General features: G+C 52.9%; 2 protein-coding genes across 5 annotated transcripts; one reads left to right on the top strand and one right to left on the bottom strand.

The window, feature by feature from the left end:
* Window positions 1-69: 69 nt before the first annotated feature.
* On the bottom strand, window positions 70-2656 carry SSNA1 (SS nuclear autoantigen 1). 4 transcript variants are annotated; one of them, XM_054220708.1, is made up of 4 exons: window positions 2527-2656; window positions 2191-2453; window positions 1909-2128; window positions 70-293 (listed from the first exon to the last, which is right to left on the bottom strand). In XM_054220708.1, the coding sequence occupies exons 1-3, from the start codon at window positions 2576-2578 to the stop codon at window positions 1934-1936; spliced, it is 510 nt and encodes a 169-aa protein (XP_054076683.1). In that variant the 5' UTR covers window positions 2579-2656; the 3' UTR covers window positions 70-293; window positions 1909-1933. The 4 variants fall into 4 exon arrangements, 2 of the variants coding, with proteins under 2 accessions (XP_054076683.1, XP_054076684.1); XR_008469286.1 differs by having other exon boundaries at window positions 1909-2453; XR_008469287.1 differs by having other exon boundaries at window positions 1909-2332; window positions 2527-2608.
* ANAPC2 (anaphase promoting complex subunit 2) lies at window positions 2589-14460 on the top strand. Its single transcript, XM_054220707.1, has 13 exons — window positions 2589-2715; window positions 3437-4059; window positions 4572-4704; window positions 6955-7129; window positions 7667-7786; window positions 8297-8414; window positions 8499-8680; window positions 8834-8975; window positions 9714-9789; window positions 10386-10589; window positions 12249-12378; window positions 12693-12928; window positions 13964-14460. Exons 1-13 carry the CDS (start codon window positions 2632-2634, stop codon window positions 14174-14176), a joined length of 2436 nt encoding a protein of 811 aa, XP_054076682.1. The 5' UTR covers window positions 2589-2631; the 3' UTR covers window positions 14177-14460.
* The last annotated feature ends 855 nt before the right edge of the window (window positions 14461-15315 follow it).

Here is a 15315-nt window from a genome sequence, read left to right as displayed (position 1 = left end):
CTAGCATTTGAGGATTAACTTTAGTAGATCCCTAACTAATACCAAAGTGCATCTGAAAGGAAAATGTACTTCTGCAAAACAAAGACTTTTATTAAATGTGGCATCCTTGTACCAGAACAGCAGCTGTCCCAGAACAACAGGCCTTTCCAGGTTGAAGGACAAGTTTAGGAATGCTTGTCTCCACGTGCTTCTTTTTCTTTTTCTTTTGAAGTGCTTTGCGGCTCACTGGCTTTACCAGCATTCCCAATTTCTCCCTTCAGGACATCTAGCAATATCTGAGAACTCTCCAGAATCTGGGAAAGAAATAAATAAAAATAGCTTATTTTTACATAAACTGTTTCTCTCGTGAGTTCCCTTTGAATCTACCTTGCAGCAAGAGGGATTCTGCAGCCCTTACAGTATCTAATTCTCGGTGACGTTATCGTCCTGTCTCACCGCGGGGAATATCTGGAGGAATTTCTCTGGTTCGTGCCCACATTCTGAATATGGAACAGCTTAAGCGATTTCTCTGTCTTGGAGCATGAGGCAGAGAACTTCCTGAAGCAGGCTGTGGAGTGAACTCCTGGTTTTTGGGGTTGTTTTGGGTTTTTTGTTTTGTTTTGTTTTTTTTAAGGGAGATGTTGATACCTGGGCTTTTTAGATCAGTATTAACCTGTGCTCAGCTGACCCAGTTTCAACTGTCTTCCAGTTAAAACTGCCCACTTTAAGTTTCTTGCTTCAAGACTAACTCCACTCCACAATGACCTTAGGTCAGACTAAATCTTTCCTTTTATTAATTTTCTCCTATTTTCAGCTTATATTGTACACAATCTAACGTTCCCACTCACTGTGCTCTAGGAAGCAAAGCTACCACGGGGTTAGGAGATCTCGCTGCCTGTCCATCTCGCCATTTTAAAGTGTTAACACGGTGGACGTTTGTAACAAAGCGCGACAGCAGCGTTGTAGCCCCAAAGATCATTTACGTTCCTATGAATTTGTGGAAATCGCCAAGTGGTCAGAGAAGAGATGAAGGTAAGCGCCACGCAGGATGAGGCGCAAGTAGAAGGTGTTGGCGGGATCTTGCCACTTTGTCCGTGGGAGGAGGTGGAGTCCTGGGGGGGGCGAGGAGTGCCATTACAGACAGGAGACGTACATCCACAGGTAAAGGAACTTTGTCACTGGTTTCTGGGGGCAGGACATCTGCATTTCCCCTCCTAACACCTCTGCTTTTTACCTGCTGTGGGTGTCTCTTAATTTCAATAAACGTGAATCCATTTGTAGGCTGGGGGGGTTGCAACGTTTACTTTTAAAAGGAGCTGTTTGTTTGAGTAGCTTTACAACACAACTCTTAAGTTGTTAAATTTTTATGTGAGTTCCTCCCCTTCACCCCAAACCATCAGGTCTTGAAGTAGGAGGAGAAAACAGCTCCAGCCTCATCTTAAAAAATAATTGTCAATAAAAGTACTGATGTTGGGAGATGAAGAGGAACTGACACCGAGTAGCTGATCACAAAAAAAAAAAAAAAAAAAAAAGGGGGGGAAAAGGAGAATTTGGGCAGCAGCTAATAGGGGAAGGGGCGCTTTTGGACCAAAGGGCTCCTTATTACCACGTGGTAACGGAAGATCATTGCTTATCTGAAAGCAGGGCTAGAAGGATCCTTTCATTTTTTTAATTCAGAAGAGAATTCCGCTGTTACCCCATACGCGGGATCAAGCCGTCCCTGCCTGGCAGTTTCCAAACATGAGAATGGAGGAAGGGCAGAGCCACCCCAGCACCATTTACTGCCAACAGTAAATAACGGCCCTTGCACCCTTTACGGGTCCAACACTTCTACTCTTTTAATGATATTATTCCATTAAAGATGGAAGAAATTACATTTGAAAGCTGGGGGGGAAAAAAGCGTCTGGTAGCATCACAGTTTGTCGTTACCTGCATGAATTCATGGTCTTCTGGGTCAACGCCTTGGCTCTGCTTTCCTTCTTTTTTTCCACCGCGAATTATAGGTTTTTTTGGTGTGTTTTGACAACGTGCTTTCCCCCAGCCCAAACCCCGGCCTCCCGTTAGCGGGGGCCGCCTGGGCCGGGTGCCCTGACCCCCGGGCGGCCCCGTCCGGGGTCATCCTGCCGTGGGGGGGCCCGGACGGGGTTACCTTGCCATGGGGGGGCCCAGGACACGGTCACCCTGCCGTGGGGGGACCCGGGCCGGGGTCACCCCGCTGTGGAGGTGCTCCGGGCCGGGGTCACCCCGCCGTGGGGGGACCCGAGCCGGGGTTACCTTGCCGTAGGCCGCCTCCGTCTCGGCGATGGTCCTGTCGAGCTCGCCGCGGGCGGCCAGGTTGCGGGCCAGGCTCTCACTGGTGCGGGCCAGGCGCTGGGTGAGCGCCCAGAGGCGGCCCTGCAGCCGCCCGCGCTCCGCCTCCTCCTCCCGGATCCGCCCGCTCAGCTCCTCCCGCCGGGCCCGCAGCTCCGCCAGCGCTGCACGGACCCAGCCGTCAGCCCCGGCCCCGGCCCCGGCCCCACCGCCGGCCCCTGCCCTGGCCCCGCTCACCCTCCTGCAGCTCCGCGTTGTACCCCCGCAGCGCCGGCCCCGGCCCGCTCATCGCCCCGGCCCAACGGCCCGCCGCGCCCCGCCTCTTCCTGCGGCCCGGCCCGCATGGAGCCGCCGGCGGGCGCGGGGCTCTCGGCCGCCTGGCACACGCTGAGCACCGCCCTGGTGCCGCCCGCCGCCCTGGGGCTGGTGAGCGGGGGGGAGCCGGGGGGGGCGGGAGGCCGGGCACGGCCGCGGGGGAGGCGGCGCCGCTCCCCGCTCGCCTCACGCCGCCGCCCTCGGGTCTCCGGGCCCTGCCGGGGCCGGCCCCGACTCCAGCTCCGCCGGCCGCGGGGTGGCTGAGGTGGCCCCAGCCGCGTCCCCTCCGCTCCCGGGTCCAGTTTTCGGGGGTTGGGGTGGGGGGGAACGACTGGAGCTGGCGGCTGGGGAAGGGGAAGCCGGGGTCGGGGGGGCGGCGGCTCGGGGGGGCGTTGTGCAAAGGCCATGGGCGTCCAGCCGTCCCCCATCGCCAGCCGCAAAGCCTACGTGCCAAAAAAATGGGCTGCTTCCCCTGTCCATGCTGCGGCTCCGCTCCCTGCTCGCTCCCCGAGGGAGCTAACATGGGCTGAGGAAGGTTTTTGCCCCAAAATATGGCTTTTCGGGGACCCGAGGGTGGCTCGTGACACTCCCCACCAGCACGTGTGTCCTGCAGCAGCCCCCAACAGGGAGAGCGGTGGCCGGTGTTGGGCCTGGGAGGTGGCACTTGGCTTCTAGCAGTGGGCCAGGACCCCAGCAGGTCTCCGTGGAGGATCGGTGTCTGCTGTTTGACAGCAGAGTTGGGACCCCGCTTTTTGGGAGGAGCGGTCTCCTGCGGCAGATCCTCCCGGAGAGGGCTGTGCCTGCTTAACTCGGTGTCCCCTCCGCTTTTCAGGTGGCACCGAGGTCCGATGCCGTGGGGCCGCTGAAGGACGCCGAGCTGCGGGCAGCCCTGGAGGTGCTGCGGTGTTACGACTTGCACTCCGTCGTGGAGGAGTGGTTCATCGAGGTGCTGCAGACGGACCTGCAGGCCAATATAGCCCCTGAGTTCTGGAACTGCATCGGCCAGTATGAAAACACGGCCGAGGAGCCCCAGTGCTCCTCGCTCCTGCTGGACGCGTTTTGTCTTCTCAAGTGTCGCCTGGACCCCTACCTGAACAGCCTGGAACTTCTGGAGAGGTGGACCAAGGCGGGCTTGCTGCTGGGGACAGGCGCTCAGATGCTGCAAGAAAAGGTCTACACCATGTTCAAAGCTATCCTGTTCTTCTCCACTACCAAGTCCTTCCAGGAAATGATCCAGCAGTTCTACAGCCGCACTTTCAGGATATACATGCGGCAGTGGAAGAAAGGAGAAGATGGAATGAACGAGTGCGAGAGCAGCATGAGTGAGACGGAGCAGGAGAGTGACACGGAGGAGGGCGGAGGAGAGAGCCCGCTGTGCCCGGGCTGCAGCAGCAAGAGAGAGCAGTGCTGGTGCCCCAAAGCCATGGAGCAGTTTCAGCAGCTCAATGACATTCTGTACGTAGGGTACGGGGTGGTGGCTGTCACTCAGATGGTCCGGATGGGGAGCAGCAGCAGGTTTTCTTGATATTTGAAAATGGGAGGAGCTACGCGTGAGGTCAGGCTGTGTCACGGTTCTGGGTAGAGAACTTGACACGGGGTTCCTGCAGCTGGTTGCCAGCTGGTGGCTGAACTAAAGCAGATCTTTAGATAGAAAGTTCCTCTCCCTGCGTACGAGGCTGGCTTCCTCATGCTCTGAGGCCGTCTGCCCGCCAAGCAGCAAACTCTTCTAAATGAAAAGCTTTTGATGGCTAGAAAATAATGTTCCTAGGGAAGATGGGATAGCAGTAGTGTCATGTGTTATACATGTAGCACATCTGTGCAGGCTACCAGAGCATTTAAACTAAGAGCTAGGCCTGCGTCTGTGGAGCATGCAGGGAGGAAGGTGCCTTCAGGTACTTAGATTTTCCTCATTTGCTCGTACCTTTGCTTGCATACACTCTGAATTGGGTCACTGTCTGTGTCTGCAGCCGCCGGCTGAATTTGCTGGAGAGAGTGAGCGCCGATGCTGTCACGACCATCCTCCACAGGATGATCGAGGAGCGGATGGAGCAGCGGTGCAGGGGGGAATACGAGCACTCCTTCCTGAATGAGTTCCAGGAGGTAAGGCTGGCGTGCGGCAGCCGGGGCCCTTCCTTCAGGGATGTGCAGCTGCTCCTCTTACTGGTTTAGCGGCTCAGCCGAAAGGCGGATTCCACCTGAAAACACCTGGGCCAGGGCTGTCACCCCCACCATCCCTGGCAGAAGAGGTGGTTAAAACTCCCCATTTTGATTTATGCTAGAGGGGAAGGTTTGCTCTGACCTGTGCATAATGGGCCGTTGCATTTCACCTGGTGACGTCCATAGTAACGTAGGAACATGTAGTGCCACCTAGGCTGCAGAGGACCCTCCCTCTGGGTAGGTGGGCCCATAATTAGAACTTGTGTGGATGTTCTCTCTCCTCTTTCCGATTTTTTCAGCACCCCTTGAAAATAGGAAGCGAGGATGGGAGGTGATACTCGGGTATTGATCTCACCAGTGGGCCATGTACAGAATTAAAAGCCTTCCTTGCACCTACCCAGTTGGTTTCCTGCTACCTTAAACCGAGTTTGTGTTGGGCTGTTTACCCAGTGTGACCTTAAAATTAAATTCTTTTCTGTGTTATGGCTCTTCCAGGATACAGTCCTGGCTCTGCAGGCTTGCCCGGCACTCTTTGTTCCTCGATGCGTGACCTTGCCTTTGCCTGTGTTGAAGAACAATGTGTGAAGTCAGGTTGCCATGCAAACCCCACTGCTCTCTCTGGTTGCCCTGGTTCCCTTGCTGTTTGCCACGCTGGCCTTTTTTGTTGTCTGCAAACATCAGCAGTCATTTTATATTTACTTTCCTTTAGTTGCTGTGCAACACTTTCTTTATTGGACCTAGTGTGAAATGCTCTTGGATGACCTGGAGATTGTTTAAGGACATTTTAAGGGCACCAGAGAAAATACAACCGCATTCCACGTCTCAGGCGTTGCAGAAAGTCCCTTTGCTCCCACGTCTTCGGAAGGGGCAGCGTGTTTGGCCATAGAATATTGGAGCAGGTCGGAATGTGGATGAGATGATCTTATGGTAAAAAAGCACAGGGCTGGCAAGCTAAAGGTAAAACGGAGGTCTGAGAAACAGCTTGCTAAAGTTAAAATAGCAGTCTGAGAAACAGCGTGCTAAAAGTACAAGTGTTAGCAGCAAACCCCCCTTTCAGACCCAGCAGCAGCAGCCTGGAGTGTGGGTTGGTAATCAGGCTGCAACAGGAGCACTCGGAGAAGATAAACTCATGGGGAAAAATGGGTTGGTTTGCTAATCATTGTATTCCTTAACTGATGCAAAGCAACTCGATTTTATAGTCCTTTCCTTTCATCCTTTAGAGTTCTTTATCAGCTTTTCCACGGTTTTGCCCAGATCGATGCCCAGGTGTTCCGTAGTTCTCAGGTTCATCCTGCCTTGCCATTGGCAGAACTTGTGCGTTTCTTCTGTGTTTCCTCAGTCGAGCAGATAATTAAAAATTAACGTCAGCAAACCAGACCTTGACTTAGTGTTTTTTGTTTCAGGCTGTCAGAATCTGGTTGTCAAAAAATATTAATATCTAGTAGCTATTAATACCGAAATACTGTCCCAGGAAGTACCATGTACTTGCCACCTTAAAGGGGAAATTAAAGAAAAGCATTTATTTTGAATCTGGATGTTGGAGTTGAGTACCTTTGAAATTTCATAATTACACACTTCTTGGTAGAAAACCAAATCTCAAATATAAAAAAAATAGCCTTCTGATGCTCTCTGTTCAGGTTTTGATTTTACTATTCAGTGACTAGGCTGGTATTTGAAGTCTTGGTTTCGGGTGCCCGAGTTTGGTTGGTTGTCTGTGGGTCCTTGGGATGGCTTGCTTGCTCTTCATTGCTTTCAGGAATTGTAGGAACTTTGGGCCAAGGGTGGTGTGATGCACAATTTGCTCATATTCTCATGAAGAGAATAGTTCTGCAAGTATAGACTGGAATGGAATTCTGCAAGAATAGAATCGTCTGCAAGTTTTTGAATATACCCTGGCCTTTTTGGAGCCCAGCGCCTATGCGCAGTCCTCAGTCACCCCTTACCTTCCCGTACACATCTGCATAGTCGATATCCTGTATTTTAATTAAAGTTCCTATTCTTCCAGCTGGGCTTTCCCCAACTATAACCCAGGCCAGGGTGCATTTGGAGAGCAGCTGGAGTTGGTGCTGTCCTTGGCTAGTTGTCCATCTCTGCCCGCTGTGGTAGCTGCCTGGTGATGGGTCAGTGTGGGACACGGCTGTGCATCCAGCCTGTGGTGTTCACCATCCCTCCGCTCTCCCTCTCCTTGTGCAGTGGATTGAGAAAGTGATTGGCTGGCTCAGCAGGGTGTTTCTGCAAGATGGTCCCTTGGCGCGCTCCTCTCCAGAAGCTAGCAGCACCTTGAAGCGCTGGCGGTGCCATGTCCAAAGGTTCTTCTACCGCATCTACGCCAGCATGCGCATCGAAGAGCTCTTCAGCATCATTCGAGGTAGGTGTGACCCATTCAGTGTTCATTCACTCACAGAATCACAGAATGGCCAGGGGTTGGCAGGGACCTCTGGAGATCACCCAGCCCAACCCCCTGCCAGAGCAGGGTCACCCAGAGCAGGTGGCACAGGAACGCGTCCAGGCGGGGTTGGAATGTCTCCAGAGACGGAGACTCCCCCACCTCTCTGGGCAGCCTGTGCCAGGGCTCTGCCACCCTCACAGCAAAGAAGTTCCTCCTCATGTTTAGGTGGAACTTCCCATGCTCAACTTTGTGCCCGTTACCCCTTGTCCTGTCCCTGGGCACCACTGAGAAGAGCCTGGCCCCATCCTCCTGACACCCCCCCTTTCAGTATTGATAAGCATTGATAAAGATCCCCGAGTCGTCTTTTTTCCAGACTGAAGAGACCCAAATCCTTCAAATCCTTGGACTTGGACTGGATCAACGATAGATCTGTCTTCCTCTCCTGATGCACCATGCTGTCTCCTCTTGCCTTCCCATGGAGCATGGCACTGTTTCTAATCACTGCTTGCTTTATAGATTTCCCAGAGTCAAAGCCTGCTGTGGAGGACCTCAAGTTCTGCCTCGAAAGGACTAATCAGAGGCAGCAGCTGCTCAGCTCCCTGAAGAGCGCTCTGGAAATGCGACTTCTGCATCCTGGTGGGTTTTTCATCCTCACGTATGTCATAACACTGTAAGGAGCCTGGGCATGAGTGGGGATCTACTGGGAGCCATCGTCTGGTTCCATGTTTGATGAGTGAGAGGCAACCAGGCTGTGTGCATCGCGTGCTCTCTGTGTTGAAGTGTGCATGGGCGGCAGTAGCTGATTATATCCCAGCCCCTTCTTGCCTCCTTTTTGCAGCATGGTGAGGAGCTGAGCTAGTAGTTTAGCTTTGGTCCAGTTGGAAAAAGGCTTTTGTGCTGCGTGTGGTCTGACCTAATGCACAGTCAGGACTCAGCTGGTTTCTGGTAGTCTCGGAGCCTGTGTTCACGATTGGGACTGGTTTCTCAGCCGTACGGATCTGATCTCTGCCCTTGGCTGGAGCAGTAGGGCAGCAAGCCCTCCGCCTCCACGGATTGAACAGAGGGGCTTGGAGGATCCAAGGTCCTTATATCCCAGCCGTTAGTTTGTGCTCTGTGACTCTGACTCCCTCTGCCCCTCTCCTCTAGGAGTCAACACATCCGACATCATCACTCTGTATATCTCAGCCATCAAGGCCTTGCGGGAGCTCGACCCCTCCATGGTCATCCTGGAGGTCGCCTGTGAGCCCATCAGGAAGTATCTGAGGTAAGAGGCTTGTGGGGTCAGTCTTACGCGTCCCCTTTCCCTCCCCTTCCCTTCACTTGCTCTGTTTCTCTTGCCTGTTGGCAGGACCCGGGAAGACACGGTGCGGCAGATTGTGGCCGGTCTCACAGGGGATGCTGAAGGCTCTGGTGATCTTGCAAACGAGCTCTCGAAAGCTGACCCAGTGACCCTGGAGAACGGCCAGGAGAGTGACGATGACATCTCAGAACCAGGGGACTGGGTTCCTGACCCGGTTGATGCAGATCCAGGTTAGATGCCAAGACCAGAGGTCCCAGGAGCCTGCTGTATTCCCCGGCGGGCTGTAGTCTGGAACAGCTCATCTGCTTGTTCTTGAGAGCTGGGCTGGGCTGGGCCAGGACTCTGTTAACAATCTCACACTGTCGTCTGCTGGATTTCACTAGGAAAATCGAGTTCCAAGCGTCGGTCCTCGGACATCATCAGCCTGCTGGTGAGCATCTACGGCAGCAAGGATCTGTTCATCAACGAATACCGCACGCTTCTGGCTGACCGCCTGCTACATCAGTTCAACTACAGCGCTGAGAGGTGGGGTCCCAGTGCCCAGCCCCAGGGCTTTCCATGGTAAAATCACCTTCAGACTGGGTTACTATGAGCGGCTGTTTCTGGAGCCAGGAATGTCTTTGACCATTTCATCTGCAGCTTTGGGTTTGCATCTAGAATTTCATGCTCTCGCCTCTTCTCGGGCTGCATCCTGCTCAGTCCTGCCCTTGGCTTGCACTAATAGGGCAGAATGCAGGAAATTGGAGGCACCGTCACCCTCTTAGCTCTATCCCACATGTTCTGGTGGCCCTCACAACCTGCACAGGCTGCTTAGGGTCAGCAGAAGGTGTCAAAGTAAGAAAAAAGGGGTGAAGCATCAGGAAACCCCGGTTGCAACCCAACTGAGTCTCTTGATTCAAGAGTTGCAGTGGTTCTCTCCTTTCTGTGAAATGCAGCTGGTGCCAGCCACCCCTGGGACGGGCGGTCTCAGGCAAGTGGCTCGCCAAATGCTGAGCTTGCACCGTGTCGAGGGGGATGGCTAGGTGCCACGGTCCTCCAAATAAAAGGGACGGGGAGGTCTTCAAGAAGCTGCTGGCCTACAGAGGAAGTGACTGTTCCTCACTTAGATGCTGGGAAATATCCTGCTCAGATAATGCAAAGCTTCCCAGGAAAAGCAGCCTTGTGCCAGGGACTCCCTTTCTTGGCTGTGTTGCAGAGGGTGGGGGCCAAGCCAGGCTCGTCCGTCTGAGGGACCTGTGCCTGATCTGTTGTTTCTCGTATCAGGGAAATCCGCAACGTGGAGCTGCTGAAGCTGCGGTTTGGAGAAGCTCAGATGCACTATTGTGAAGTCATGTTAAAAGTAACTTTTTTTTTTTTTTTTTTTTTTTTTTTTAATATTCAAGTCCTTGGGTGATTGAGCTCATTAGGGAAGGGGAGGCACTTGAGGGGTGATCCAAAAAGGGTCTTTTAGGAAAGTGGGGTTCCCAAAATCCTGGTGAGGGGCCTGATCTGTGACAGGCAGACGTGCATTCCAAATCGTGTCTGTTTTTTAAGCCCTGTGGGCTGGGTTATCGACTCTGAGGGATGGTTGCTCTGGTGCTGTTGGCTGTCCTGCCCCTCCTGCAGTATTCTGGCACCGAAGAGCTGGGCTCTTCCAGCTCCTCTAGGCTTGGGAGTCTGGAGTTTAATTCACTTGGAGCACTGTGGGAAGAACACAGGTCTGGAGGGACACTGGTATAGGCTAATGTTGCGTTGTAAGCCTTTCCTCAACCTCCCCACAGATGTTTCTGAGTATATAACAGAATTTCTAGTGCACACACGTGATCGTGTCCTTTCCAACGTCCTCATCATCATTTGGAGACAACCCTAGTCACCTTGTTTAAGCTTCTCCTTTGCTAAGGGTTAGCAGTGACTTGGAAGAGAAGGAGCTGCCTTAGCTTCCTCTGCCTTTTCCAGGATATGGCTGACTCGCGACGGATTAATGCCAACATTCGTGATGAGGAAGAGAAACTCCCAGAGGAGGAGAGGCCACCGTTCAGCCTTGTTGCCGTTATCCTGTCGAGTGAGTTCTGGCCACCGCTGAAAGAGGAGAAGCTAGAGCTTCCAGAGCAGGTCAAGGAAGCCATGGAAGCCTATTCCAAGAAGTATGAAAAATTAAAGGTGAGGCAGCCTTAACCCTCCTTCAGCAAGGTGTATGCTGTTCAGACTTTGTTATATAGCATGGCTTTTGCCAAGTCCCCTTTAACATCTCTTAAATTATAGCTGTTAGTACTCCCATGCTGTTTCGGTGGAATTCCAAAGTCCTTCAGCTTTGAATTGGGTTTAGAAGCTGTGCTCCCTTAGCTATTGCCGAAAGAAGGGTTTATCTCTGTATAGGGTGCCTGGATCGTCGTAGTAATTGCAGTTGGGGAAGAGAGTTTTCTAAAACATGCCGGTGTTCGTTAGTTAAATGGATATTGAGGTGGAAGTTCTTGGGCATCCTAAGTCTGGTCTAAGCTTGTTCGCCGAAGTTCTGTAGTAGTAAGAGTGACATCCTGTCCCTGTTGGGCCTCTCTTCTTCTGGCACTCTCCTCCCCCGTTTGTCCTCTTGAAAAGAAGCTCTTTTAACCTGGTTTTATTTTAAAATTCACTGTTTGTCTGGGGTTAGGCGAATGCTGCTTTGTCTTCTGTCTGTGGTCTCCTGGGTTGTTCCATTCGTTTCTGGAGGGTCCCTGAACTCCACGTTAGGCAGTTCGGGTGCAAGCGTTTTTGGTCAGTTTGACTGTGGCTCGGATAAAGACCGAATCCGTGCCTTTATAAACAGCACGGGAAGGTGGAAGGGAGGCATACAGAGCGAACGTAAGCAACCATGCAGTATTCTTCTGTTCCCCAGGCACTTGATCATGGCAGTTAGTCAAATAGAGGAGGCTGAGGTGCATCTTGTGCTGCACATACAGAATGGGTTGGAACCAGGAGCATCTGTCTGGAAGTCAAGGAGAGATCCAGGTCACGTCCAGAGCTCTGGTCTTGGCTTTCTCATCTTGCAGCTTCTTATCTGGTGGAGTGCAGAGCACACATCTGGATGGTTCCGATCTAGCTGTCATGCCAGTGTGGTGTCTGTGCACACACACGTGGTTCTTTGCAGCCAACCTGAACTCAATTTGGTGTCTCATGCAGATGTTCCTCTTTGCCTGCCTACTTGTGCTCTGACTCCGCTTCAGGCTTGGTTTTCTATATCCTTACTTGAACTGGTTATTGTACACCAGGTGGTACATGCCATGAGTCTGGGAACCTCACAGCTCTAGGTCCTGTTTCTTCTCCTGCTGTAGCTATATGCCAGATGTTGGTGCCATCTGATTTCTCTGCCTGCAAAAAATAAGTTAGGAGAGGATGCAGGAGAGGATGCGGGGAGGGAGCAGCCTCTTTGAGCATCCTCAGCCTTCAAAGCAAGCAGTGCTCTTTTCACGTCAGTATCAGAAGAGTATTCCATCTCTTCTGAGGAAATTCTGCCCCAGATGAGCATTTATTTTCTGGTAAGAGTTTGTCTGGAGTGGCCCAGTTGGTCTTCCAGTGTTTCTTCAGCCTGTGCTTACCCTACCAGAGAGCTGAGTGACTGGCATTCGAGCAGGAGAGGGGCATTGACCTTGGGCGAGGGCTGAACAACAACTTATGCCAAAGAGGATGTTTCCCATGAGGGGATAGGGGACGGCTGGGTGGTGGCAGTGCTGGGTGACTCATGAGGTGTCTTTCGTGTGTGGCAGAGGCCGTGATGGTAGAGGGGTGTTTGCAATAATGCAGCATTTCATGGTTTGTGTTAGAACCTGCTTCTCCCTTTTCCAGGCCATGAGGACCCTGAACTGGAAGTACCACCTGGGCCTGGTGAGCTTGGACGTGGAGCTGGCAGATCGCACGCTCTCCCTGTCCGTCTCTCCTGTGCATGCTGCCATCATCCTGCACTTCCAGACCAAGAGTGAGTCCCGGGGCGGAGACTCAGCGTTACCTCCCATGTCCCCATGCTTCCCATGGGTGGGTGGGAGGGAAGCTGCGTTGCTTGGGTGGCTGTAGGCTATGGGAGCTCTGGCACAGGACCAAGACCTGGTTCATGGGCTTGGATCTGCCATGGGGCTCAGCCAGGTCTCCACCGCTCCTCAGAGAGAGCACCCAGCAGGGCCACAGCTCGGCACCCACTCTGCTTTAGGCAGTCGCTGCACACAGCTGCTTGCTCCTGGCAGTGGAGGTGGGCAGGTGTCCTGGGCTTTTCCCTGATATCCGTGGTGTCCACAGGTACGTGGACGCTGACAGAGCTCAGTGAAGTGCTCAAGGTGCCCGTGACGTCGCTGAAGCGTAAGATGACTCTGTGGCTGCAGCAGGGTGTCCTGCGTGAAGACCCCCAAGGCACCTTCACCGTGATTGAGGAGGAGCAGAAGGACCAGGTGGAGAAGGTCGTTCTGATAGACAGCGACGAGGAGGGGGACTCTGCCATGGCGTCGCAGGCTGACCAGAAGGAGGAAGAGCTTCAGGTACCCATCCCTGTGTCTTGGCTGCTTGTGAAGCCCGCAGGACAATGCAAACATCCTGTGCTTTTGGTTTTGGGGAGTCTGATTAAGATGGTGGATTCAATTTGCACTTTGGATTTGTGTTTTCCGCTGCAAATGGCTAAGTCCAGCATGAAGGTTTTCTGAAGTTGGTATCAGTTGATCAATGCTCGCTGGTGCAGGTGCTGGACCGCAGCTTTCCCTCCAGAAGAGGGCCCGGCTGCTGAGCCAGGCAACATCTCTAAATATGTTTTTTCAGTTTAAAAAAAGAAGAAGTCTGAGACATGATTTCATGTTTGAAAACAGTCATAACTTATTTGGATTCACCCAAGCAGCGCTTTTTGGCACTTAGACTGCCAAGAAGGCTTTACCCAGCACTAACAGCTGGATCTTTGCCTTCTCTGTGTTGTGGTTCCTGGACACTTCCAGTGCTTTTCCTACCCGCGTGTCATGGTGTGTGTGTTGTACCGTTGTGAAACACGCAGTTGTCGTACTGGTGTTTATCCACTGAGGGTCACGCACGTACTGCACGTCAAATCCTGCTTTCTAGCTGTGTCCCAGCACCTGATGCTGTTCTTGGGTGTTTCCTGTTTAAAGACCACGTGCTCACGGCTGAGAGCAGAACTTACTGCCAGCCACAGCCCCTGCTCTGCTTTTGGGACATGGGATCACAGAATCATAGAATTCCCTAGGTCGGAAGGGACCTTTCAGATCATCGAGTCCATCAACCTAACTCTGACAAAAACCATCACTGAACCATGTCCCTCAGCACCATGTCTGCCCATCTTTTAAATACCTTCAGGGATTCCACCACTTCCCTGGGCAGCCTGTTCCAATGCTTGACAACCCATTCAGTGTAAAAATTTTTCCTAATATCCAATCTAAACCTCCCTTGGCACAACTTGAGGCCATCTGCTCTTATCCTATCCTAGTCCTTATCCTATCCTTGCTAAAGCACCCCTTTTCTTCATGGTATAGATGTCGGTGTGATTTACTGTTCCTTCGTGTCCCACTCTGCAGCTGTTCTGGACGTACATCCAGGCCATGCTGACCAACCTCGAGAGCCTGTCCTTGGAGAGGATCCACAGCATGCTGAAGATGTTTGTGATGACAGGCCCAGTGGTTACAGAAATCGATATACAAGAGCTGCAGGGTTTCCTCCAGAAAAAGGTCCAGGACCAGCAACTCATCTGCTCCGGCGGTGTCTATCGCCTGCCCAAGAACTGCAACTAGACTACGGGCGTCCCTGTTTTCCCCCTGTGTCACTTCTCGGAGCCTGTGCTCAACTCCTGAGTGCTGCCCAGCTCTCTGCACCCCGCGGGGCAGTTTCTCTGCTCTGGGGGTTTGCCGTGCCCGCTTCCCCACACGGGTGTCCTTTTCCACATGGAGACAGCTCAGCAGCAGCCGGGGCCGTGCACCCCACAACTTCTGGGACTGAGCCTGCTCCCCACGGTGCTTTTCCTCCAATACGTGAGTGTCTGGGCCCACTTCACTGGTTAATAAAAAACAGCAGTCTCCTCTTTCAGATGGTACCAGCTCTTTTCTTGCCCCTTGGCGAGCGCTCTTGGCGTCAGCCTTCCCACGCTGAAAGGGCAGGCAGGAAACTCCCCCGTCTGCCGGGCACCGTCTCCCTTTCGCTGCGTCTCCATCTGTAGTCCCGGGAGGGTTTGGGAGGGGGCAGTTGGCTCCAGTTGCTGTCTGGGTCTCTTTGTGTGGCTAAAGCAACGTCTCGCCACTGGCTGCCATGAGCGAGACCCTACACAAAAGCAAGTGTTCGTGCCGTCTCCTTTGGCTTACGCGGGAGAAGGACTCCAGGGTCCACGTACCCTTGTTTGGGACTCTAAAATTGTGTGGAATAATTTTATTGTGGGATGAAGAATGCTTTAGATGGATGAGACGTAGCAGTTCTTCAGGGCAAGCTGTTTAGTCCTGGAGGAAAAGTAAGTGGATTACCCAGGCGCTGGTGGGATTGCTTTATTATGGCACAAATACACGTTTCCCGACACCACGGCGGCTGCCCCCGAGGGTACCTCGTCTGGTGAGCTTCAGAGTTATTGGCACCACTGAGATCAAGGAGGCAGTTGGATGGGATAATGCCTGAGCTCCGTTGGTTAAACATCATGCCCCCAAGCTGGGTACAAGATTGGGCAATGGGTTTCAGGGTCGGATTCTGTGTCCACTTAACAGCATTCAGGGTTCCTCAGTCCTGCTTTCCGGGTAGGTTTTGCTCATCAGGAGGAATATGCTGGGGAAATCTGGCTCTTACTGAAGATGTGCTTTCTGCAAAGCAAAGAATGAGTTTCCACAGCCCAAGGAGTCTTTCCCCTCCTCTGCTGAATCTTCTATCGCAGCCCGCGGGCACTGCGGCAGCT

Source organism: Rissa tridactyla, chromosome 14 (assembly GCF_028500815.1).
Source record: "Rissa tridactyla isolate bRisTri1 chromosome 14, bRisTri1.patW.cur.20221130, whole genome shotgun sequence".
NCBI classification, from domain to species: domain Eukaryota; kingdom Metazoa; phylum Chordata; class Aves; order Charadriiformes; family Laridae; genus Rissa; species Rissa tridactyla.
The sequence above is the reverse complement of the archived record's forward strand: the minus strand, read 5'-3'. Positions and strand labels throughout refer to the sequence as shown.

What these genes read in the sequence shown, in the direction of transcription:
- SSNA1 (XM_054220708.1), bottom strand. Translation starts at nt 2,578, where the DNA reads ATGAGCGGGCCGGGGCCGGCGCTGCGGGGGTACAACGCGGAGCTGCAG. An exon ending in CAACGCGGAGCTGCAGGAGG is followed by an intron (nt 2,454 to 2,526) that starts GTGAGCGGGGCC and finishes GGGTCCGTGCAG; the next exon opens with CGCTGGCGGAGCTGCGGGCC. An exon ending in CGGAGCACCTCCACAGCGGG is followed by an intron (nt 2,129 to 2,190) that starts GTGACCCCGGCC and finishes CCCCATGGCAAG; the next exon opens with GTAACCCCGTCCGGGCCCCC.
- ANAPC2 (XM_054220707.1), top strand. Translation starts at nt 2,632, where the DNA reads ATGGAGCCGCCGGCGGGCGCGGGGCTCTCGGCCGCCTGGCACACGCTG. An exon ending in CAGCAGCTCAATGACATTCT is followed by an intron (nt 4,060 to 4,571) that starts GTACGTAGGGTA and finishes CTGTGTCTGCAG; the next exon opens with CCGCCGGCTGAATTTGCTGG. An exon ending in TCCTGAATGAGTTCCAGGAG is followed by an intron (nt 4,705 to 6,954) that starts GTAAGGCTGGCG and finishes CTCCTTGTGCAG; the next exon opens with TGGATTGAGAAAGTGATTGG.